This window comes from Eschrichtius robustus, chromosome 10 (genome assembly GCF_028021215.1).
Source record: "Eschrichtius robustus isolate mEscRob2 chromosome 10, mEscRob2.pri, whole genome shotgun sequence".
Taxonomy (NCBI): domain Eukaryota; kingdom Metazoa; phylum Chordata; class Mammalia; order Artiodactyla; family Eschrichtiidae; genus Eschrichtius; species Eschrichtius robustus.
In genome coordinates, this window is record NC_090833.1 from 65,354,715 (window position 1) to 65,379,043 (window position 24,329).

General features: G+C 36.7%; 1 protein-coding gene and 1 pseudogene across 9 annotated transcripts in view; one reads left to right on the forward strand and one right to left on the reverse strand.

Moving 5' to 3' along the window:
* The window catches only part of CCDC171 (coiled-coil domain containing 171), a 365,291-nt gene that overhangs the window by 122,825 nt on the left and 218,137 nt on the right, over positions 1–24,329 (forward strand). For 8 of the 9 annotated variants that reach the window (XM_068551775.1, XM_068551774.1, XM_068551781.1 and 5 more), the window contains 6 exons: positions 2,596–2,698; positions 15,522–15,628; positions 17,384–17,473; positions 18,322–18,522; positions 21,090–21,257; positions 22,811–22,999. In XM_068551775.1, the coding sequence (XP_068407876.1) occupies positions 2,596–2,698; positions 15,522–15,628; positions 17,384–17,473; positions 18,322–18,522; positions 21,090–21,257; positions 22,811–22,999 (858 nt within the window). The remainder of the gene's footprint in view (positions 1–2,595; positions 2,699–15,521; positions 15,629–17,383; positions 17,474–18,321; positions 18,523–21,089; positions 21,258–22,810; positions 23,000–24,329) is intronic. The other variant, XM_068551779.1, reaches the window with a different exon arrangement.
* Positions 1,103–1,912, reverse strand: LOC137770615 (RNA-binding protein 7 pseudogene; annotated as a pseudogene).

Here is a 24,329-nt window from a genome sequence, read left to right on the forward strand (position 1 = left end):
CCAGGGAAGCCCAGGAATGAATTTTTATAAGCAAGATCTACAATGAAAGGGAAACGGCATCTTGATACATGAAAGTTTTGTTAAACAAGATTTAAAATTTTTTAAATCGAAGTGTTTTAGATTAAATTCTTTCAAATGTTCAAACAAAAACAAAAAGCAACCTGTACAGTCTCCATAATAAAATGTGTCCTTGTCACTTGTCCTGGGCACTTTGAAAATGTCATAATTTTAGAAATTTGAGTGATAGAGGCAGCACTAAAAGGTTTCGTGAACCTTTTTTTCCCAAAAAAGAATACTTTCGGTAAAACACTTTACCGTTTTATCTGACTATACATTTACATTTTTGTTTTTCCATAAAAAGGTTCACATTAACACTGTATTTTTACTGTAAAAAAATACATTTAGAGATATTTAACTTCCTGAGTGACTTCAGTCATACATCGAACATGATTTAATGAGCAAATTCTAAAATTTTATAATGAAATAGCAAGTGTAGATGTATACCTGTATGCTCACTTATGATAAAACTCAAGATCATGTCACAGAACTTGCACTTAAATTCTCTAAGAAGTTAAATAATATGATTTATCCCCAAACTTGATCAAAAGGTTTTCTCAAATGTTAGTAAAATGAATCACTGAATTTATATTTTCTCATTTATTAACAAAATACTGAGTCATTTCAGGCTGTCAACTTGAATGTTTTCCATTATATATACCAAAAATCTGATTCCCTAACAAGAAACTTCTTGCAATACAAAAAGATAACAGATAACTAAAATATTTGCTTCATAATACAACTAATCGATATAATACATCCGTTCCTCAATTGTCTAAAATGGTTAGGAATTGTGGCACTTTCTTTTGCATAAAACCCTTTCCTCTTCTTAAAACCCTGAGGTGAAAGGTTATTAATGTAATAAAACTAGAACCACAATTCTTCTCATTTCTGTATTGGACTGCAGTTAGGTTTAAAAAATTTTTTAAAGAAATGTGGCAACTTGTAAAGCTGCTCTATAGAGTTTTTTTAAGAAAACATTCCCAGAAACAACTTAAGAAAAAGGGCCTAGAAAGACCCTATGAAAACATCCTTTTAACCCTTGTTAGTGTCGAGATGAGCACCATTTTCCATCTCTACCACTGTCTCTTCTGTTATCATAGTCATGGCTCCAGCCATCGTGATTTCTCTCTTCATAGAAGAAATCATCTCTGTTTCCTCTGTAATGATGGTCAGACCCGTGATCAGTGTAAAGCTGTTCACGGCTATAATGTCTATCCACTATGTAGGGATGAGAATTCTGTCTGACTTTTTGCCGTGATAATGGTGTATCTTGGCACCACTGGGAGGTTGAAGACTGGTTAAAAGTATGATTATGTGACTGAACTGATGCGGAAAATCCTGGTTGATCCAGATGTGGAGAACCAAATTTCCCTCCATATGACATCTTTCTCAAAACACTGTTCATCACTGCTTGTCTCTGAAAATTTTCTGAAGAAGAAAAAGATCTTTGAATTATCGGTGCTGATGGAGTCATGTTATCCACTGTCCTTTCATACCTGCTAGGAGATGTGGAAGTAGGGCTTGAACCAACATGATGCTGGGGATATGACAGACTGACCTCCTGTGAGGCACGGCTACTTCCTGATCTAAACTGAATTTTGATGGGCCTTCCATAAAGTTTGATTCCGTTAAGCAGATTTATGGCATAAGGAACAGATACTTCATGTTTGAAATTCACAAATGCAAACTGCTTTGGTTTACCATCCTTATCTTTTGGAATTTTCACTTTTATTACTGGCCCAGCCTGGTGGAAAAGCTCGAAAAGCAGCTCCTCTGTCACTTTTGTTTCAAGGTTGCCCACAAAGAGAGTACGATCCGCTTCGGCTGCCACCGCCTCCATCTCAGCATCGCCCCCTCCCGAAAAAGTGGGATCAGTCTTGACTCCTCATTTTATCTGAGCACTTTTCCAATCTCATCTAATCCAGTCCAATCCAATCCAATCTAGTCAATGTCATCTAACCCAGTGCAGTGTTACCAAGGTTGGCCATTCCACCTTCTAAGTATACACCCCCCCAACATCCTTCAGTGCATACACCCCACACCCCTTTTGCTCTGCTAAGACCCTAATCTAAGCTACCATCACCTCTTGAGTAAACTGCTCCAATTCCTTCTAACTGGTCATACTGCATTCACTTTTGACCACCATCTGGCAATTTGCTACATGACTGCAAGCGTGATCTTTTAAAGTTTTCCTTAATTTCTCTGTGTCTCTGTTTCCTTATCTGTAAAATTGGGATAATGATAGCCCTTCCCTCATAGATTTGTTGTGAGGATAAAAAGAATTGTTATGTTAAAATACTGAGAATAGTGCCAGGCACTAAGACCTCAGTAAATTGTTATTGAGACCTTACACAGTGTTGCATTAAGTCAAGTAAAAGGTATGATTACGACAGAAAGAAGTTTATTAATAATAGATTTGAATGGAGTAATTATTAGCTCGTTTATACTTAATTGTGCTATATGTGTTCGCATAAAAAATCTGCAACTCTTATAATGCGTGACCTTATTATGTGTAATTTTTTTCTTAATTAAAAGGCTAAGAAGCACCAGGCTTTTCTGGTAGAGACATGTGAAAATAACGTGAAAGAGTTGGAATCAATCTTGGACAGCTTTTCTGTGTCTGGCCAGTGGACATCAGGTTAGTTGAAGGTATAAAATGACAGATGCATCTGTCAATGTTCCAAAGTCACTGCATTTTGGGAATTCTGCAGATGCCTCTTATAGTCCCTCATCTCAACATGTTTTGATTTGATGACATGATAAGAGCAGTTCTCACAGCAGTCAGTTGGCCTAGCTGGCTAAGAAAGGGTGACGGACTGTGGACCTGCTGTTGTCCTCCCAGAACTTGATTTACAAGTGTTGGTGTCTGTATGATTGGACAGACAAGGGCTCACTTGCTGTGTTCTGAATCCAACTGAGAAAAAAGTCCTTACAGTATACCTGCAAGGGGAACAGATGTTTCCATCAAACCGAGCCAAATTCTGAGGCAACCTTCAGCAACTTAAAGGTCATGCATTCAAAAGGTTATGTAGGACACAGGCTGTAACACAGTGCATATTCTACACTATTTCTTTCTAGGCTGGTTTTCTCCTTGATTTCCTACTACCGTATACATACTCTCCAGATAAAAGTGCTTAGGTAAAATGTTTTGGTTTTAGTATTAGCCCACTTACTATGATAAAGAACTATAAAGATTATATATTGGGTAGGCATATTTTGGGAACTAGCAAAAGCATTAGTTGGCTAATGAGTTCCATCCATTCCATGATTTCTACTTCCTTAATTTTTTTGTGTGTATGCCATTACGTGTGCTATAGTAGCTTTGACATAAATACTTTCACTTTTCTACCTGTTTTCTTTTGCCATACTGTCAGCCTCAAATTATTTAGTTGCTTTCTAACTCAGTTATATTTTTCAAAAAAGCATATAAAATTAAATTCCTTACACCTTAAAATAGCTTGAAGACTCTGTTTTTCTAAAGGAATCAAACAGATATTTGGCAAATGAGTTCTTTAGGAAACACTTAAGTTCAAAAAGTTTGTTGTCCTCAAAAAAGCAGAAAGATATGAACAAGGCCTATTTTCACATTATGGATCTGCAGATTTCTGTTGGTGAACCATTAGAAATTTAGTGTGATTTGCTATTATCTATTTTTAACTTTGTTTTTATTTAAACTTTTTCTAAAAGCATTAGTGTTTTCATGGTTTGTTACTGTGGAAAAATCAAGGTGTATACAAGTGACATAAAAATATAGATATCCACTTTTTAATTGTATTTGCTAAAGCTTTGGGGTATAAAATTTTCTTTTGCAGTGGTACTGTTTTATTATTGAGATGTATCATTGTTTAATGATTTTAGGATCTTTAAAAGTTGTTAAATTATTATCATAGCATATCTTAATGCTTCAACATTCAGAGTTGAATTAGAAAAGCTAAGAATAATGAGGTCATGTCTCCTTTGAGGTTTAAAATTAGTTGATAATAAAGCAACTCATAAGTTATTACTAAACCTATAGAAAAAGAATTGTCTGCAGTGGAAGTGGAGAGTCTTAACCATTGGACTGCCAGGGAAGTCCTAGTAACAATCCTTTTTGAATGTCCTAGTTTCCCATATATATATGCACACCCTATATATTACAGAGAAAGTGTTCCTGGGAAAGGGACTGTGTGCTGAATTAGTGATTTTTGTACTGTTATAGTGGTCTTTGTTTCCATATTGTGCTGGTTATTCACTTTTTACTTGCCCTAGAATCATTCTCCTATGGTCTCTGTTTTGCCTTGTAGAGGCTGACCTCTGTGGACTGCATGATCTGGGCTCCTTTGCCCTCTGGCTTTGGGGTTGGAATTGGACAGTGGGTGCACCAGCAGGAGATTAAGAGGGTGGAGGAAGAAAGGAAAGCAAAGAAAGTCAGGGTGTTTATTTCCCCTGCTCCCTCTGCTCCAGTGCATTCCTGGCGGTGGTTTCATTTTTGGCAGCTACAGCTTCTGTCAAGTTGGGTCCTCTTCCACAGCTGTGGCTTGTGTTGGACTATGGTAACAACGTTCCTTCCAGTTGACCCCCCTAAGCCATGGTACTGGTTTTCCAGTCTTGCTGGTTCTTGGTGCCTCATCATATCTTTTTGGTTCTCTTAACCTGTTCACATTTCTGTAAATATCTTCATTAAATTTTCTTCCAGTGAACTCTTCTGAGTATGCCATTTCTTCCTGCTGATACCCTGACTCATTCACATACCTGCTTCAGACTTGATTTTATTTTTGCTCTTGGCTTCCATGAAATAGCCCTGTATAACTATAATGGACTCCCTTTCTGCTCATACCACCTCAGGTTGGGTTTTTGTTACTCAACAAAGAGGGATATAGTTAATAAACCTTATTGCTCAACATGTTATGGAAGCGCCTGAACAATTGAGATTGCCTTACTGCATCAGACCTGGCTTCAACTACACAAAGATGACCAAATAATTTGTTCCCCTGAAATGAAGTAATTAAAAAACTTATCTTAGGATAATTCAAGGGTGTGTGTGTGTGTGTGAGATTGTTTATATAAACATGTATATATCTCATAGTATATATGTCTTTAAGAAAAAATCTATTTCAAATAGAAATATTCTTACTATGTGATGGTAGCACAGCTTTAGAATTTGTTACAAAATTAATTTTGTTACCTTGGAAAGGGTTTTCCAAAGAGATCCTCTGTTTTGTAGTTATGGCAAGTAGGCCATAGTACCTTACCCCCTTTTATTACCTCTTCATACCTTTCAGTTCAATATATACTCTACCTACCGCCCCCGCTCCTCTCCATTTCAGGAAAAATAATCCATGGTAGAAATTTAGAGGGGTGGTTACAAATTTTTCTTTTTTTTCTTTGACTTGCTCTTTAAGATGGTAGGAATGAAAGCTAATTTTCTGAATGAATTTTAGTCCAGAGTTGACAGCAGTTGCCAGGTGTTCTATTTCCTGTCTTCTTCAGATTTTGTGGTCTTCTACATGAAGAGATCTTTCTGAAGCAAGAGTAACTCATCAGTTTATCTTCATGTAGCAGATAAGGCGAAGTTTCAGTTAGTCTGAGACATTCAGGAATTTATTTACTTAGAGGATTTAACTTGATCTTTACACCAGAAATCAGTGTGACAGTTTACACCTTGTTTCCTAGTGCCTCCAACACCTCCTCCCCCTCTTCTGCTTCCACCTTGTTCCCTTTCGGTCTCTTTCTCTAAAGCCATCAGAATGAGCATTAGAAAACCTAAATTAGAGCATGTCATTCCTTTCCTGTAAAGCTTGCTGGGCTCTGCACTTTGCTAAGAGTAGAAACTGAAGTGCGGGCAATGACTTGCAAGACCCTACATGGCCTACCCCTATATTTATCACTTCTTTGTCCTCACCTCCTATTACTCTCCCCATCCCTCTCCCTGTTTGGGCCACTCTGTCCTCTGGCTGTTTCTTGACCATACCAAGCAAGATCCTGCCTTGGGGGCCTTTGTGTTGACCATTGCTTTTACCTGAAAAGTTCCTCACCTAGATATATCAGCATAGCTCTCTTTCTTATCTTCCTTGAATCTATGCTCAAATCTCACCTTCTCGTTGAAGCTTACCCACCACCCAGTCCCATGCTGCTTGCCTCCCTACCTCTCTCTCCCTTTTCTGCTCTACGTTTTATCCCATGGCACTTATTGGTGTCCAACATTTCTAACAGACTATGTGGTGCATTTATTATTATATCTGCGTTGTCAGGGTTCTCCAGAGAAACAGAACCAATAAGATATATATAGATACACACAAGAGGAGATACATTATAGGAGTTGATGCACATGGTTATGGAGGCTAAGAAATCTCGTGATCTGTCCTCTGCAAGCTGAAGAACCAGGAAAGCCAGTGATGTAATTCAGTTTGAGTCCAAAAGCCTAAGAAACTGGGGGCCACTGGCATAAGTTCTAGAATCTAAAGGCTCAAGAACCAGGAGCAGGATGTCTGAGGGCTGGAGAAGATGAAAATCCCAGCTTAAAAAAAAAGAGAATTTTCCCTTCTGCCTTTTTGTTCTGTTGGGGTGGGAGGAGGAGGGGATAGGAGTAGGGGGTGGATAAGGGAGGCCAATGGATTGGATATCATCCTCCCACATTGGTGAGGGCAGATCTTCTTTACTTAGTCTACTGATTCAAATGCTAATCTGTTCCAGAAACTCTCACAGACACACCCAGAAATAATGTTTTACTAGCTATCTGGGCATATCTTTAGCCCAGTCAAGTTGGCACATAAAATTAACCATCACAATATCCAAGCTCCATGAGGGCAAGGATCTTTGTCTCTTTTATTTACTAAAGGATTTTAAGCAGGTAGAATAGTACTTGGCACAAAGGAGGCACTCGAGTATTTATTGAATATGAATGAATGAAAAAGCATGAATGAATTGATAGGTTGAAGTTCTATTTTAAATTATAGTTTTTGAGGTTGTAAAGGTAGTCATGGAATCTCTTTCAAAATTTTAGCAGCCCTTTGGGTAGTAATCCATAAGGAGTCACCAGGAAGATTGACTTTCCATCTTCATTGGAAAAGATGTACAGTCTTTCATGGGTTATAGAAATGTCACCTTGATTGCCTACTTTTATTAGACAAGGTAGCCTCAATTTACTCAACTAGGGACATTTATTTCCTATTTCTGCATTCTACTTTCCACTAAAACTGACACACTACAGCTGCTCATATTTCTTTTGATGGAAATTCTTAGAGTGTGTATGGGGAGAAATCCTTTCCCACTTTGAACCCATGTAGTCTTTCTGCCTCAAGTGTTTCTTCTACTATAGTTTTACCTCTGCCTGAGGATGTTAGCAAACATATAGAATGTGACTTTTCCTTCATTAGATTCATGAAAGAAAGGTTTTCTTCTGACTCAATCTTGGATCCTCCTTAGGGTGCTTGACTTTTGTGTCGACTGAGACAGAGCCCCTCCAACCCTCTTCAACCTTTCCTTCCTTGAGGAAATCATTTGTAATACTCCAGATGTATTCTTTTTCTTTCTACTGGAGAGGCTGAAGCACCCTAGGAAATAATAGCAACAGCATTTGATGCCTTTAGGTATGTGCATATCACCCAGGAATTGGGCAGTTTCAGGGACTGTTCTTAGGAAAATCAGGACAACAAATGGTACTTTTCCTCTCCTCGCTCCTCCTTTCTATCCTTAGTAAAGGATTATTGCCTAGATCTAGTATCTTCTTGAGAATTTTAATTGTCCTTGTGAACCCTGTGGCTGGTACCTTTTAATTAGAGGTTCATGGTTTACTGAGAAGTTGAGGATGCCTGCAGCACACAGGTCTCCTTTGGTGTCACTTGCCAGTTTCTTCTCTCTTGCTTCCCTCACCTCCCAATTCACTGAGGTTTACAAACCAAATGTGTCCTAATTCATCATGCTTATAGCTTTGGTTTGTGAAATCCAAAGAAGTGACTGCACTAAGAGGGCGCAGCATTTCTAATGAGATCATTAACTAATCACACAATTAAGGTGGCTGAGAAATCAGGAGTCCCAGGAGAGGCAGTCTGACTCCGAAGGCCTGAGAAACAGGAGACCCTCGTGTAAGTTCCAGTCTGAGGCTGAGTCCAAAGGCAGGAGAAGACTGATGTCCCAATTGAAGATAGTCAGGCAGAGAGAAAGAATCCTTTCTTACTTAGCCTTTTGTTCTATTTGGGCCTTCAGTGAGTTAGATGAGGCCCACCCACGTTGGGGAGGGCAGTCTGCTTTACTCAGTCTACTGATTCAAATGTCAGCCTCATCCAGAAATAGCCTCATAGACACACCCAGAAATAATGTTTAACTGAATATCTGGGCCCCTAGCCCAGTCAAGCTTACACATAAAATTAACCACCCCTTTTTCTCCCTCCTGCAAACCCCTCATAACCACCATTCTACTTTCTGTTTCTATGAATTTGACTACTTTAGGTACCTCATATAATGGAATCATATATTATCTTTTTGTGATTGGCTTATTTTACTTAGCATACTGTCCTCAAGGTTAATCCATGACATGGCATATGACAGGAATTCCTTCCTTTTTAAGGCAAATAATACTCCATTGTACATATTTATCACATTTTGTTTATTCATTCATCTGTTGATGGACCTTTGGGTTGCTTCCACCTCTTGGCTATAGTGAATAGTGCTTCTGTGAACATGGATATACAAATATCTCTTCTACACCCTGCTTTCAGTTCTTTTGGATATACACCCAGAAGTGGGATTGTTTGTCCATCAACTTTTATCACAGAACTTGAGTATACTCAAGTGAGAGTCCTGTGGGATGTCCTGTATTCTAGATATACTCTTTCTTACCACCAATTTTCCCTTGGTAAGCAAGACCAATTGTCTTGGTATAGAAGAACCTTCTTTGCTCTTTGGTTTCCTGGCATGAAGAGCCCAGAAATGACCAGGTGACAGTGTCAGCTTCCATTTTTAATGGAACCATTGCTGTGTCCCATGGTGGAAGCATTTCTTCCTTGGGAATTAAGACTTAGACCAATAGAGCCCACAATTCCTGGGATGGGAAGCAGACATTTCACTGGTGGATCATTAGGTGTAATATAAGCCACTCCCATTTCCAACATTTGATTCCTGGACCTGTGATTCCTGGCTATAGGAGAAACATACCATATATTGATTGCTGACTCAGAGCACAAACTGTATCTTGGAGGATATTATCCTTGTCCCACAAAATGTTGCCATCCAGCCAGTGCTATGAATCTTCAAAAGGCCATTATACTATTCTGTATGCCAGCTACTTCAGAGTGTTGGGAGACATAGTAAGACCAGTGAATTCTATGAAAATGAGCCAATTTCCATACTTCATTTGCTATGAAATGAGTTCCTTGGTCAGAAGCAATGCTATGTGGAATACATAATGGTGAATAAGACATTTTGTAAATTCATGCATGACAATTTCAGCAGAAGTATTATGGTCAGGGAAGGAAAATGTCTTTCTAGAGTGTCTACCTTAGTAAGAATGAGCATTGATTATTCCATGATGGAAATGACTTAGTATAATCAACTTGCCACAAGGTGACTGGCTGTGCCACTAGAGAGTGGTGTCATATCATGGATTCAGTGTTTGTCTTTGCTATTGGTGGATTTGGCACTTAACAGGAGCTGTAATCCTATCAGCCATGGTGAATGGAAGTCCATGTTGCTGAGCCCATGCATTACCTCTATTCTTGCTGCCATGACTCCTGTGTTGTAGGAGCAACAAAGATGAGCAAGGACAAAGGTGGCTGGGAAAATATGCTAGCTGACATCCACAGAATACTTCATCTTGTCCTCCTGATTGTTAAGATCCTCCTCTACTTAAGTTGATCTGGGCACAGTGACCATCTGGAGAGGTCTGTCCACACACTTTTGCCCAGACCACCTTGTTACCAGTTTTCCAATAATGTTCTTTTCGAGTCCCTGACCATTAGCCAAACTGTTAGCTACTACCTCCAAATTAGTGTATATTTGTACCTTTGGTCATCTCTCATTCCAGACAAAATGATGGTTGGGTCCATTACTGCATAGTGGGAGGATTTTTGCTTCACCACCGTCCTTCAAGGCCACCCTTGAGTAGGGCTGTCATGCCGCAACTGTCTACTTTTGAGTAGTATCAGCACATCATACAGAAACATCTGTATAACAAGCCCATTCCACCCCCTTCCCCCCATTAGTCAACTGGTTATAGGGAACTTTCCCATGGGTCCAGGGTGTAGGTTAAGAGGGAAGAAGCAATGTAACAAGAATAAGGCCCATGGGAATCTGTATTACTTATTCATGCAACTTACTTGTACCTTCAGGACTTGTTTGAATCCAGTTTTGTATATACCACTTTCACTTGATGATAGAGTGATATCATGCATGCCCAAGTTCATGGGCTGGTGGATCAGACATTTTATGATGGGCAACACAGGTCATGTGCTAAATTGGTGGGCATGAATGCAGTATCTGCTAAGGACTAGTAGCCAGTTGAAAGCTGATTTTCAAGAGAATAGTTATCTGTAGAGGATGGCTTCCTTTGTTCCAAAATCCTAAAAGTTTACACTATCATTCACCTGTAAGGATCTGCCAAACTTGGCCTGCTTAAACTCAAGCAGTCAGGATGATATCATCAACTTGGTAGAGAACTAAGTGGAATACGGGATGTCTTCCAGAATGAAGAGTTGATCAGAATTTCTACAGACTGGATTATGCTAGAGTTGATATAGCTCTGAGGTAGGGCCATGAAGGTAGATTGCTGGCCCTGCAAGCAGAAACTAACTGTTCTGGTGATTTTTACTAAAAGGATAGCAGAAATAGCTTCCTTCCAACTGCCAGGAAATGTATCGATTTGCTCCAACAATGAAACTACATCTTTAACTGCAGCTGCAGTTGGAGTCACATGTGATCATGCTTACAGTAATTCACTATCATTCCTTAAGACCCATCTGTATGCTGCACTAGCCGGATAGATGAGTTGAATGCTGATGTGGTTGGAATCTCCACCCCTTTATACTCTTTAACAGAGGGGCTAATCTCTTCAGTCTCTCCAGGAATGTGGCATTATTTTTGATTTACTATTTTGGTAGGTAAAAGTTTTGGTGACTTCCAATTGCTTTTTTTCTGTTTTGTTTTCCTCTGTAAATCCCTCACTCCATGGGTCAGGTAACTGCTATGGGCATTGTGCCAGTTTCTGCATTTGTCTTTTATAACAATGCATTCCAAACTGGGGGAATAACTATGTGGGTTCAGGTACCTACTGGGCCCAGTGGAGATAGACCTTAGCCAAAACTGACCTCTGTAAACTCCTACCTAACTAGTGAACCACAATAGCACATTAGGTCTCCAGAAATCAGTTCCGATCCAGTGTCCAGTTATCCATGGTATGTGTGAGAAACTCCCCTTCTTCAGTACATGGTCACCTGGGTAAATGGTTGTATGTTTCTTTGAGGAAGGCTAGGAGAAAGATTTACGGTATAAGCTTTTGGCAGTATGTTAGGATTCCTAAAGAGGATCCATCCTCTTTATTCTAGGGACACTGGGTCTGTGAACTAGCTCAAGACTGAGAATTGGTTGAGGGCCAAGACTGTCTTTTGTGTTGGTTTAACTCCTAGTTCTGGTAATTAGACCCAGAGCTTTTCCACTTATACAGATCGGGTAACATTCAAGTAGAGTGCCTATTTTAGTCCTAGGAACACCATGATCAGTTAGCCAAAGCCAGCGGTCTCTGTGGGTAAAACCATTTTGTTTATTGCTTTGAATCCACTGCCCATTATGGTAACCATGTACATTTTGTCTCTGAAAATTAAGTGCTACCACTTGGCCTGTGTCACTTGAGATTCCAGCATCCCCACTGAATTCAGGGAACCCAGCTTTGTGGCACCATTTCCCACTGTTATCCATGGCTTTCCAGCTACCTGGCCTAGATGCTTACTACCAAGCCATACAGAGCTCATCAACGATGCTGAGGCTCCCCCCACCAATACATTTCTCAAACCTTGGTAAAGGAAGTGTTTTTTGGACTCTTCCTGGGGACAGAGTAGGTGGGTGAGCAGAATTTACATGATAAATACTGTCCATATGTTAGAGAAGTTATGAGTCATTTTCCTTAAAACTCTAGAATGGGTACCAGTGTTTGCAAGATAATGAAGATGTTTGTTTATGATCTCAGTGAATAAGACAAGTTAATATATGGAATGTAGTCTGAGTTTGAAAAGTATAACTGCCAACAAAATGTTTATATTCAGTGCTTTTAGAATGAAAAAAGAATTTTCTTAGTCATCAATGTATTAAATATTTAGATTTTCTCAGGTGAAAAACCCATTTGAATGTCATTTTCTGTGTTTTATTACATGATTAAAAATCAGCATTAAGCAACAGGGTTTTCTTTTCTTTTTTTCCGATTTGTTCTGAGGATGAACGTGACTACTCATGTTCTACAACAGATATCTTTTATTTAAAAAAAGCTCAGTCTTTTGTTTTATAGTCTCTGTCCATTATTTCTTAATAATTGAGGTCTTGCAGGATACTAAAGTAGATAAGAGAATGGTTGACAAGGTGGAGGAAATAGACTCACCTCATTCATCACAACCTACTGTTTCTCCTGTGGAACTGTGGGTTACTGAGGTGATAACACCATCTTGAAAAACAGTGGTTTATTTGAGTCATTTAAAAATATTTAGTTTTTTAGATTGTCCAAAAGGGAACATTTAAATAGAAGGTTTGGGACCTGTTCTTCTTCCTCACTCCCTCCTGTGGGCTACTAATTCAAAGAAAAGATTTGCCAAGGTATATCTCGTTGAAATGTACTTAAAAGTGAGAAAGAGACTGAGACAGGCAGCAGTGATGTGAAAGTATAGGCTGGCACCCATGTATAGAGACACACGTGTATAGGGACAGGGACAGAGAAACTCAAGATTTTTGAGTTGGCGTAATTGAAGTATAAATGACACATCCTGACACATTCTGTTCTTCATTTGGACTTTAACCTTTGAAAAGCTATTTATGACTACTGTTAAAATTTTATTTTATTTTATTTTTTTAATCTTTACTGTGAGGTTTTAGACCATCCACTGATAGTATAGCTTTAATAGTTTATTGTTTTGTGGGCAATAGTGCAGTGATTAGGATATTATTAGGTTAAATAAAATTTTAGTCAGTAAGCTCCTGGGTCCTGAGCGACCCTTTCTTTTTATTTGTAAATATTTTCTTCATGTTAAGGGACCAGTAAGTATTTCTTTTTATAATGAATGTGGGTGGGACATAAGGCATACTTTGTACTTCAGCTGAACTTTATTGTAAAAGCATTTGCAGGCAAGAAACGTTTTTGTGTAGAATATATGATGTGCATGAGTCAGTAAGGAGAGGGCATTTTGTCTCCTTATTCCTCAACACCCATATTATGATGATTTTATTCTTCTGGATTTCTAAGAGCAAGTTTTCTCCCTTATTGTATAAGCTAAGATTTCCTGGGTGTCCTCGAATGGTTTATTCATGACCTACTTGTGTAGTAGCAGAAGAAAATAATTATACATTACACTTTTTTTATCTTGTGCAAGAGAGCAATTTTTAAAAAATATATTTGGTAAGACCTTTAATAAAAATTTTAATGAGTTGTCTCTCCAACTCACAGTCATTACAAAGAGTACTGTCTCCTGCATTTTCACGGTTGAGAGCACTGTCTTTCCCGCCCCCCCACCCCCAGCTGGGATATATGTTGTTTCCATATTACTTTTGGTTTTTAAGTTAATTATTATTCTTCTGTTTAAGAAAATCTAAGGTGTACCCATACTTCAGATAGTGTTTAAATTATACTTTGGTGAATGTAATAAGTTTATTGATAACATTTTCTCCAAAATTAAAATAATAATTATCACTAATACTCTGATATGAATAAAGTTGTTCTGTTATTAACCAAACATTTTTTTCCCCTTTATTCATTCTTTCTCTCCTGTATTACTGCCTTTGTCCCTCCTCTCCCCAAAGTTCCAGCAACTGAATACTTGAAGAATGGATGAATGATCTTATGTAATTATTTGTTTACAATCTTACCTCCTCTTTTTAGACTGTAAATTCTATGAGAACAGAGACTACACCATTCTTATCTACCTCCATGTGCCTAATGCCTAGGATTAATACATAGTAGGAATGCATTAAATTAGTTGAATGAATGAATCAATGAATAATAAAAAAGGTATTGTGAATGCTTCTTATCGATATTAATATTTAGATTGTAAAATATGATAGGGAGAAAATATAGGCAAATAAAAGTAATTGTAGTAAGTATGTTTTAAAATTTGCTATTTAATTTTTAACAGTTAATGAGGAGTACAATAAGCAATCAGTTCAAAGTGGTTTTTGAAACTAAACTTTTGATTATTTTGGATTACTATTTTAAACTACATTTGAGGGACTTCCCTGGTGGTCCAGTGGTAAAGAATCCGCTTTACAGTGCAGGGGACCGGGGTTCGATCCCTGGTCAGGGAACTAAGATCCCACATGCTGAGGGGCAACTAAGCCCGTGTGCACAACTACTGAGCTCGCACGCCTTAACCAAAGCCCGAGTGCTGCAAACTACAGAGCCCACGTGCCCTGGAGCCTGTGCGCCACAACTAGAGAAGAGAAAACCCACACGCCACAACTAGAGAGAAGCCCACGCACCACAACAAAGAGCCCGCGTGCCTTAACAAATATCCTGCGTGCTGCAACTAAGACCCGATGCAGCCAAAAATGAATAAAATAAATAAATAAATAATAAATAAATCTTTAAAAAAAATTAAATAAACTACATTTGACCATGTGATCTTGATTAGCTCAACTAACTTATGGCCTACCTGAATTAAAATGGTTTGAGGGCATAATATGGAAATACTCATATTTTTACAATGAGTGTCAGTTTTAAGGGTTTTAATTGAAACATGATGTGGCCTATGTAGATAATAGTATTTTTATTATTTATTTCAAATTGTAACTTGAGAATTTTAAGGATTGAAGAACATTATTTCCAAGCATAACAGAAAATTATGTGCTCTTGGGTTCAGAAATTATTGTTTAAGAAAAATAGACCTGACTGATCAGAGACACAAGGACCAAAGTAAATGTATGTAACTCCCCCAAACAGTGTTTAGTATAGACTGTTTATTTAATTGGTGGATAACAGGTGTGTACAAATACTTCAGTTACCTTGGAAATAGGAAAAAAAAAAAAGAGCTTTACTACTAACTACAAGGTGGGCATAGTAAGGTACAAAGTAGCCATAAATTTGGACTTGATATATTATGAACTTAATTTGTTCACTTGTTTAGACAAGCTATTAATACTAGGGCTATACAGCAGTATACTTAGGAGAATAAGATTCTACTCGGTGTATCATGATGTCTTTTCAGCTATATCTAATTGTAATATCTCTGTTACTGTTTGCTTAGCTTTTGTCCCTTAGCGACTTTAACGGTATATTTTCATCCTGTATTTTTCTCTAGGCATCCACAAGGACAAAGATAAACCTCCCAGCTTCTCTGTTGTCCTTGAGAGTTTGAGGCGTACCTTGACAGATTACCAGAACAAGCTGGAAGATGCATCTAATGAGGTAACACTTGCACTGTTTGGCTCCACACACATAGCCTTCGGCCTGCAGCAGTACGTATTACTTGCTTGTTACAAAGGTCAAAAGTATTGGGAATGTTGATTTGACAGCTTCACAGATATAAAAAATAACGAGTTGTCTGTCACTGTTCTTTCTTTAAGTGTGGCCTAAAGTCGGGTCTCACTCTCTCTTCTGTCACACTACTATTTTCAAAGTTATAAAGACTGTCACTTCTTGGTCTTCATAATTTATCTATTTTAATTTAACAAAAGAGCTGTGCAACTCATTTAGTTAACATATGTTATATTTAAATGTTAATGTGTTTTTATGAAATTTGGAATAGGTACTGGAAATTTAGGGTTTGTCAATATTTTGGCTTAGGAGTTCTACAAATTGTAGAAGTCAATAAAAAAGAGAGAAATTAGTGTGCATTCTCTAAAGGGAGTAAAGCGTTAGAAGGTTTTAAAAACAAATATCTGTTTGATGTAGCTTGGAGGTTTTTAGTTTCCTGATTGAAAAAGCTCATGCTTTTATTTATCTTCTCTTTTGTATTGTTTAACTTGTGGGTTGATAATTTTCTTGGGTATTAAAATGTTTTATGAATTTGTGCTTTAAAAATTGAAGAGTTTATTTAGTTACATCTTGTTAAATTAGAGAATATGAAGTAACTACATTAAACACAATTAGTTAGCAAAGCAACAAACAGTTGTTCCAACCAAAGACAAGCCACATAGCATGGAATTTAGTGTTTATCCCTCTGTTTATCTGTTTCTTTTATGTAATACAAAGGCCTTGAAACCCTTATATTTCCCATAAGAAGAGGCATATTTTACTTTAGTTTGCTAAGGTGAATAAAGAAGGAAAAGTGAGTCTTCTTAATGCCCTCTGTAATTGTAATTGTTCAAAAGGCATAAAAGAAAGTGACCACTGAAATAATTAAATTTCTATAAAGAGCAAACATTGCTAACTCTCAGTGAGACAAGACAACCTGTATTGTTAGTAGTTTATGAAACTCTTCTGAGGCCTAGGTCTGGAAGCTGCGGGGTAACTAGGAACATATTACCCACAGCGAATTGTTATTTGGGAGGATGAATGTCACATGATCCTCAGCACAGTTGAAAAGTCGACTCAGCAGGCTTTGGCTTAGTAATGCGCTTTGTTGTGAACCAGTGCCAGAGACAGCAGTGGGGAGACCAAGGGGTGGCTGCAAAGAAAGCAAAAAGAGCAGTCTGACAGAAAGAAGAATGAACTGTCAAAGAAAATAAATCACAAGCGGAGCAGGACCAACTGATGACCTGCCACAAGCCTTCCCAGTAGGGCAGCATGTGACCGAGCCTGAAATTGTCATATGGACTGAGAGACCAGTGAATATTCTCGTGATGTAGAAAGAACAGTCTTCTGGTCTGTCCTTTTTTCTTTCTGTATAGATACCACTGCTTCTGGCATTTTGGTCCAGTAGGATTTTAAGAATAAAGTTATATTTGTTTACAGTAAGAATGAAATCCTTTATCCAGATATCTAGTAAAAACACAATAACATTACCCACATTTTAAGCTTGAATGCTTTCTTTTCTTTTTAGCCACGTGAACTTGGGACAGAAATTACATAGTTAACCAGAAGAAATAATTTTTTAAGTCTCTGGATGACTATAAAAAATTTGTATTTAAGTAATTGCATAAAAAACATTTAAAGATTAGCTTTTGAGTTACCCACCGTTGAAAAATATTTTAAAAGTTTACTTACATTTTCTTTCATCAGCTAAGCAACATGAATCATGCTAAGGAAAAGGCATCTAATGAACTTGAGTCTACCAAACAGAAGGTAGAATCTCACACTAAAAATATAAAGGTATTGTGATTTAGAATAACTTTTTCCTTTTTTATTAAGAAACAAATATAATTATTTAGGGAATATTTTTAAGTAGAGATATCTGAAAATATATCTTCCTATTTTTTATGAAGTATGTTTAGATACAATTAAAAAATATTTTTTTTGTTGGTCAAAGTAAGAAGAATGTTTTTTCATTAAAAAAATAAAACTTGATTGGAAATTGTTTTGGTTAAAGGAAAAATTCACTTCCCAGATTTAATTATACTACCATAGATTCAAAAAATGATTTAAGATTTGATATCCAGCCTTAGATACACATTCAACATATTTTACATAGCACATCAGTATTTGGAGTCAGTTTTCATCATTTCGGGGTGGAGCCATTGTTTTTAGTACATCATGCCTAGTAGTGGGCTGTGACCACACCTGGCTAAGGTCTAGGGCAACAGTTTATTTTATTTTCTGTGCTGGTCTTATGTACTACATCTTTGCAAAATTGTACTAATCCAACGTTCAGAGTTGGAATTTTTTGGTGTTGGTTCATGTTGTTTGTCATGGACATACTTGAATAGAATTTGTTAAGGGTAAGGAGTAAATAGTTCAGCAGAATTTTATGTCATGTATTTGAGATTTCTATTGGTATTTGGAATGTCATTGGGAAGTAAATGTTCTTATAGTAAATGTGAGAGATTTATTTTTAAAATGTTATTTACATGTTATTTAAAAGTTTTTGGGCTACCAACTTATATTCTTATAATGAGTTGAAAGGAAAGCTCTTTCAAAGAGCTTTTTGGAGTAAGTAATTAACATTTTATATTTAAATGTTATCATCTTCATACAATCTCTTTATTTGGTGTCTCCAACAGGACCTTCAGGATAAATTGGCTGATGTCAATAAAGAGTTAAGTCATTTACGCACTAAATGTGCAGACAGAGAGGCTCTAATAAGCACTTTAAAAGTGGAACTACAAAATGTGCTGCACTGTTGGGAGAAAGAAAAGGCGCGAGCAGCCCAATCTGAAAGTGAGCTGCAGAAGCTTTCCCAGACTTTCCATAAGGATACCGAGGTATTACCTGAGACAAGATGACTGTCAGGAAAGGCCTTGCACTTATCTCAGTTTTAGAAGTTTACATCTGTCAAGTGTCTGTTTTTATTCTTATTTGATTTAATTCAAAAAATTCTTCTGAGCTATTTTGAAACGTTCATGCCAGCTGCAAAATCAGTCATTCCATTACTCTTGTATGATCCTATTTTGCGAGAGAAATAAAGTAGTTTAACCCTTTTATCATTTGTACAAGTAATTTTCTCTATTAGAACATCCGATCTCAAGTAGCTGTGCTCTCAACAGTCCTGTTTACCAATGACAAAATTATTTTTTATTTCAGTAGTTGAGTAGCCTGCCATGGTGGAAAGAATCTTTTTTGTAATCAGAAAGAATTGACATGGATAGAGGTACTTTTATTTACAAACTGTGAATAGGGACAAGCCACATAGCTTGGTCTCTCCACATCTTTGTTTCCTTATTTGCAAAACAGGAATAATATCTACTTTAATAGACAGTCATCTTACTCTTTATAATTGTAGGATATTAAACAAAATTTAGAAAAATACAAGTCCCACAAAGTTAAAAGTTTGTTTGGATGCCCTTGAGAGTTACCTATCTGTGTTAATTTATTAATGGCTTCTTAAAATATTATGACAAACTTTTATATAACTGTATGAGCCTGTGTGAGTAGAATTGTTATCTTATATTTTCTTTTACCCATGGGAGGTAGAGCCAGTCTAGCTAGTGTGGAGCTAGTTTATCTGAGTCATCCTGCATATTGAGTTCATTACTCCAACAAATACGAACATGAATGCCAAGAGAGTAAAAAGGAAACATTCTTTCCACTCTTCTTACAGTCTGGGATTAAAATTGTGTCCACATGAAGGGACTGGAATTGTTCTACACATCAGATAATGATTAAAGTAAAGGAAACTAGAAGCCTGACTGTACTGTAAAGTCAGCATGTCTACAGCATTGTGGTTGAGTTCAACATGTGTGAATTGATTTTGGATCTTGAGATTCTCTTTTCACGCCAAATGGATGATTATCATGCACGGTTCATCACAGCCCAGGCAAAAGGACATGATGGCAACACAGTGAATTACCCTTTAGGAAGAACCAGATCACTTGGCAAAATGTGGAGAGGAACGATTTTTAGTGCCTGAATATTCTGTTTGGTTAGTTATATTTAATAAGATTTTTAAACATTTCAACTTAGTCGAAAATGCAAAAGACATCTTTAATTGCTTAAAAAAGAAAAAGACATAGCATATTTAGGAAGACTCTTCTGATAGCCTAACTCAAGTTTGTGGATATAACTACATATTCAAATTTTTTGGTTTTTAAATTGTTATATTTGGAAAAAAACTAAGGTGACATACAGGGAGAATTAAAGATGCACAATTTTATATATACTGGAAAACTTTTCACCACAATTTCTAACTATAAAACCTTTACATATACTACATTCAGTTTTTCTTATCTGGAAGATTAGAATTCCTGTTTTTTTCCTCTTAAATTTTCTTCTTTTAAAAGTTTTCCTGCTGATCTGTTAAAAAATCTTGAGGGAACTTAGTTTATCTACATAAAATACTCATTTTGCAGCTTCACAATTACCGTGTCTTGAGTTCCATTCTTTGACTTTATAGATGAAATGCCTTATAGAGAGAGCCATTTAGCATTTTAGTAAGTAAACTCTCCTTGTGTGTTCAAGATGGGATCAGCTTTTTACTGAATTTACAGTGTAGAGTTTCTAGGTCATTAAACAATGGATGGTTTAACTATGACAATGGCAATATAATTTTAAAGGATTTTTTTGACATATTTTTAATTGGACAGTTTTGAAGGTATATCTTGGGCAGCTATGTCCATTTTTTGGACTGTTAACTTTGTAATATTTAAACACCTACAAATGCCCAGTGTGCCAAATACGGTATGAACTTCTAAGTGGGGAAGAAAAATGAGCCCTTCTTCCATCTCTTTCATATCACTGTCTGCTTTGCCTAAGAGGCTTGGGATAGATTTCCTATAAGTGGTAAGTAAACTGGAATCTCTGGAGGAGGAGGAAAGCTGAATACTTGTGTGCATGTAAAGTACAGATATTGGTATAACTTTTTCTTCAACAGAGTTGAGTAATGCTCTTCTCTTTATATTGGTTTTTTGACTTAAATAACATCTTTTGTGGTAAATGTAAATATGAAATTATAGAATTACCATACTAAGTTCCAGTTAGAAGGGCTTAGAAACAACTAGTCCAGATACCTCATGTTACAGCTGGGGAAGGTGAGGTCTGAACAGACACTTACTCAGATCACGTCCTTAGCAGTAGCAGAGCTGGTGTCAGAACCCGGGTCTTCTGGCTTCTAGACTTGAGATTTTGGTTTTGAAAACTAAATGTAAGCAATTTCAAGTTTCTGCCTGATGCTTAATTTTGAATGTAAAAAAAGTCACCAAAATGGCAATATTCTGATACTTGAGTATCTTCATTCCTTTCCAGGATTTTTGAAATAAATTCTTCACCATGTATATTATGTGTTTTACTTCTTACGGTGTTTATATACTGGAATTAATTTCTTTTTTTCTCGTAGGAGAAGCTAACCTTCCTTCATTCCTTGTATCAGCACTTGATAGCAGGCTCTGTGCTCATAAAACAACCAGAAGGCATGCTGGATAAATTCTCTTGGTCTGAGCTTTGCGCAGTTTTGCAGGAGAATGTTGATACTCTGATCGTAGACCTCAACAGGGCTAACGAGAAGGTAACTGTCCTCAGGCACCAGATACCTCTATTAAATTCAGTGACATTTGTCCACATCACAGTATCATTAAGAGGGGCTGACATTCATCTTATTTCAAAAAGAATTTGGGTGTTAATAATTCAATACCATTAATTATGGCTTGTCTACAACTCAGTTTGATGCCATTGCTATGGGCTTGTAAATGTGACTGAAGTCTGTATGAAGTCTCTGAGCTCCACTTTCTGTTCAGGACATGCTAATACTGCTAGCCAGTGTTAGCCACAGGGACCTAATTAAAAGAAAATAAATTAATCTTACTGATGAAGCAATTCAAAGAACTTAGTCATTTACATTAATAAACCAACTCTTTATGTTAGCATAAAATAGAAACAAGAGACAGTTATTCAAAACATGATCTTAAAATTCTTTGCTCAGGAAATAACGAGGTGTTACTTTAAAAGCACTTAAAATTTAAAAATTATGTTTATGACATTTCTTGTAATATAACAAACTGTATATCGCAAAACCCATTCAGTGCTTTAGAATGTAAGAAGGATATATTGTAGGAGAAAACAGTAGACTATTACGGTGCCTTTATCATTCACAAACCTAGGAATTCAGTCTTTCCAAAAAAAAATTTAAAAACCTTGTTTTGGTTATTGAAAATGAAAGTGGCTTAGCAGTCCAATGTATTCCTCCATTAAAGGTATTGATTCTTATCCCAGGTCTATTGAACTAGTCAGAACTATATTTATGTGATCTAGTTTCCAGATCTTAGTTGCAGTGACATTTGCTCTTAAGGGACACAGAGAGAAAAACTGTTCCCTAAGTTTTTTTTTCATTACTTCTGTTGAAGTAATGAAATAGCATCTCGGCCCAGTTTTAGAGTAAGAGCATTTTGCCTTGGTCCAATTGGCAAACAATCATAGGCACTGAGAAGTAGGATTGAGGAAATGAGGGAATAAATTGTGAGAAGTGGAGATGCTGGTCTTGATTGTGACTGTGTGTATAACGGATTTGAAAAGTGCTGATAATGAAAATGAGTACATGTTTTAATCCTCTGAGATGGTATTGTGTTTTAATAGATTTTCATAGTTTCAAACATCATTAATTGTCATACACATTAGATGATGAGGATTTTCTCTCCAGTGTTTTGAATGTGAAATAAAAAATGGTTGGAACATTCTGCTTTATTATATGTAAACTGTTTGTAGATTTGTAAATCTCATTTAAATACTTCCTTTCCCATTGAGATATCTGAACAGCTTGAGCTTTGGTTCTAGAGGTTAAAATATTCTTCTTAATTTTCTCAGTAAAATTGATTTTAGAATAAGTAACTTTATTAGAGAAAAATAATAGATGTCATCTATACATGCAATTCACACATTTTCTGCTAAAATATAGTTTTGTTCTACTAATTCCTGTTTCTTAATTTTTTTTTTCATTTTAACTTAAAACTTTTATATGATCTTAAGGAATAAAATGTAGTAGAAAATTCTGTAATAGCTTTTGGGGGAGATGATACAAAGGACTTGTTTGTGAGTCTATCTTATTTGTTGCATTTCCCCATTTAGATAAGTCATCTAGAGTATATCTGTAAAAACAAGTCTGATACGATGAGAGAGCTTCAGCAAACCCAGGAAGACACCTTTAACAAAGTGGCAGAGCAGATCAAAGCCCAGGAGAGCTGCTGGCACAAGCAAAAGAAGGAACTGGAGCTGCAGTACTCCGAACTCCTCCTGGAGGTACAGAAGAGGGCACAGGTATGCTACTTCCACAAAGAGCTTTAAAATGGAATGCTCAATCTTTTACTTCCAAGTGTTTTCTTTCAGTACCCATGCCAGTCAGTTACAACTTTGGAGAACCACACAGAACTTGCTTGTTAGGTACACATACATGTGATCATGCAAACACGCACACACACACAAATGGGCCTGTGTGCATGTGTGCACTCTGGCGTATTACGGATTGTCTTTTATTTAAGTTTGGAAGTAGATGGGTTTCTGGTTAAAACATCCTAGAATACGTGGATCAATTAAATACTAAAATTGTATTTCCCTTATTTTAGAAATAAAGGTTAAGAAACTTTGGTAAAATATTGTCTGTTTTAGTGTAGATATCCTTTGATCCAGCTGATTCCATTTGTGGGGGTTTCTTTGTGAACCATCATTTTAATTCAGGTGGGGTTGAAATTTGTCATACCTCCTAACATTGTTGAAGGACTAGAGTTGTAGTTGTAGACCCTGTAGCAAACTATTGTCTGTGAGATATAATATGTCCTCTATGTTGGATTCGATTGAGAACAGAAATAATGGATAGTTAACAGAACCATATTTTTTTCCAGTACAAAATATTGTCAACATAATTTATATGGTTAACTGTCATCCCTGCCCAATGAGGAATAACAAAGATAGTGTGTACTTTTTTTTGTATTGAATTTAATAATAGGTCACTTGTTCTCAAGATAAGATACTTAGAAACCAGAAGGTTGTATATTTTTCCCATACTTGATTCAGTATTTATCGTCTTTATTTGATCCACTCATGCTTATCTTGGCAAGTCTAATTAAAAAAGGAAACCACATTTTATTTTATTGTATTTTTATTTATTTATTTTTTTGTTCACTTAAAATTTTTTATTCCTTTTCCTTTTTTTTTGAATTTTATTTATTTATTTTTTATACAGCAGGTTCTTATTGGTTATCTGTTTTATACATATTAGTATATATATGTCAATCCCAATCTCCCAATTCATCTGCCACCATCACCCCTCCCCCCCACCCGCTTTCCCCCCTTGGTGTCAATATGTTTGTTCTCTGCATCTGTCTCTCTATTTCTGCTTTGCAAACCAGTTCATCTTTGCCATTTTTCTAGATTCCACATATATGCGTTAATATACAATATTTGTTTTTCTCTTTCTGACTTACTGCACTCTGTATGACAGTCTCTAGGTCCATCAGCGTCTCTGCAAATAACCCAGTTTTGTTCCTTATTCATGGTGGAGTAATATTCCATTGTATATATGTACCACATCTTCTTTATCCATTTGTCTGTTGATGTCATTTAGGTTGCTTCTGTGACCTGGCTATTGTAA